Source organism: Cyprinodon variegatus, unplaced genomic scaffold (genome assembly GCF_000732505.1).
Source record: "Cyprinodon variegatus isolate N-32 unplaced genomic scaffold, C_variegatus-1.0 Scaffold43, whole genome shotgun sequence".
NCBI lineage: Eukaryota > Metazoa > Chordata > Actinopteri > Cyprinodontiformes > Cyprinodontidae > Cyprinodon > Cyprinodon variegatus.
Genome location: NW_015150496.1, coordinates 1,985,732 through 1,987,371, shown reverse-complemented (window position 1 = coordinate 1,987,371; position 1,640 = coordinate 1,985,732). Strand labels below are relative to the sequence as shown.

The window sequence follows — 1,640 nt, the reverse complement described above, 5'->3', positions numbered from 1 at the left end:
GACTTCCCTATTACTTTAATTCTAAGGGTTTGAGTCTGGTTTTCTCTCTGCTTCAAATAAGCCACCCCCCCAAGACCTTTGCTAACACAAACCACATGCAGTGACCTAAGATATGCACAATATTTAAAAATAAAACCTCATTTTGCACAGTGAGAGGCGCTAAAAACAGCTTGCTGTCCCGACAGCAGGTGCTCACGTCATTGTATCTCCGTCAAACATACACAGAGAAAGCCAGGATCAGACTGAGCAGACTTATATGGAGCCCAGGGGGCAATCTGAGACCCACTTGGTTTGTCTCTATTTTAGGGTACTGACATGGATAGCACAAGCTTCTGTTTATCATTCCACTCACCATGCCACCGTGCACCTCTTTTCCAGACACACATCACCAACAATCACCAAAAACAGGAATACAAGTAGACCTTTTTATCTATTTATTTTTTTTATCCCACATTAAACTAAACACTAGCTTTGGCCTTACACTTCTAAAACAGATGTACTATGTATGAATAGAAAGATCTGTTTTTACTGCTATGGTGTTAAGGATGACTGCTGAACCAGATTTAAATATAAACATGACTCTAAAAATTACTGCAATGTCATGATGGGGACTAGAAAAACATTTCTTTGTTATTAGAACATAATCTTTTCACTGCGCCCTGATATTGCACTGAAAAAAACAATCTAACAAGTAAAAATTTGTTAAATTAAGTGTTTTTACCCTTGATTTGAGTAGGTAAATGAGGTAGTTTGCCAATGGAATGAGTATTTTTACTCTTAAAATAAGATAATTAGATATTATGCACTTGAAATAAGACAAACCAATTTTGTTTTCTTATTATATGTCTAAATTATCTCGTTCCACTGGCAAAATGTCTCTTTTACCCCTTCAATCCAAGAACAAATGCACTTATTTTAAGAAAAAATTACTTGTCTAGATGTCGATTTTTTCTAGTTTATTATATTTCATGAGCTGCATATTTGTCCTCTATTTACAAATGTCTTGGTTATAAGTCTATTAATAATCAACAGATGCGTTTTTGTTTATCTTTAAAGGTTGGTACGGAAGCGTATGAGTTTAATGTTTAGATTTTATTTTAGTTTAGATGGAGGATTAGAGTCAAATTTGTTAAATAAAAGCGGAGAGGAGTTTAGTGGTTAATGTTAGTAGACACGGATCACGTTTTATAATCATCCTCTCACCGACTTCGTAGAGTTTTCTCCATTTTCACTTTGTTCAGTTCTCATTGCAGATTAAAATAAAAAAATCTGAATTTATCCTCGATCTTTTCCCCCAAAATACAATCTCTCTTTCTCTCCCACTGGTGGTCAAATCGGCTCCATCTGTTACGCACCGAGAGCGAGCAGCCAGCTGCGGGCGCGCGTGGTCACTTTCCTTAGAGCGCGCGCAGGGAGTGGCCACGCGCGCTGACTAACCTAAACCAATAAGCAGAAAGTGGTCTAATTTAGTCGAATGTTGAGGAAACTTCAAGAACCGTCAAAATATTGTAATTTTTTGCTACACTTTAAGATTTTGTAACCCTAAACAAATTCTAATATAAAACAAATATAACCGAGGAAAATACAAACAGTAGACCAGCTAAAATATTTCACTTCATAAAGCTGGTCTTAAAAATCAC

General features: G+C 36.2%; 1 protein-coding gene across 1 annotated transcript in view; it reads right to left on the bottom strand.

Moving 5' to 3' along the window:
- LOC107081857 (ubiquitin carboxyl-terminal hydrolase 28-like) overlaps positions 1–1,348 on the bottom strand; it is a 49,111-nt gene extending 47,763 nt beyond the window's left edge. The window contains exon 1 of the mRNA XM_015370185.1: positions 1,204–1,348. Within this exon, the coding sequence (XP_015225671.1) occupies positions 1,204–1,248 (45 nt within the window). The 5' untranslated portion in view covers positions 1,249–1,348. The remainder of the gene's footprint in view (positions 1–1,203) is intronic.
- Positions 1,349–1,640: the final 292 nt, after the last annotated feature.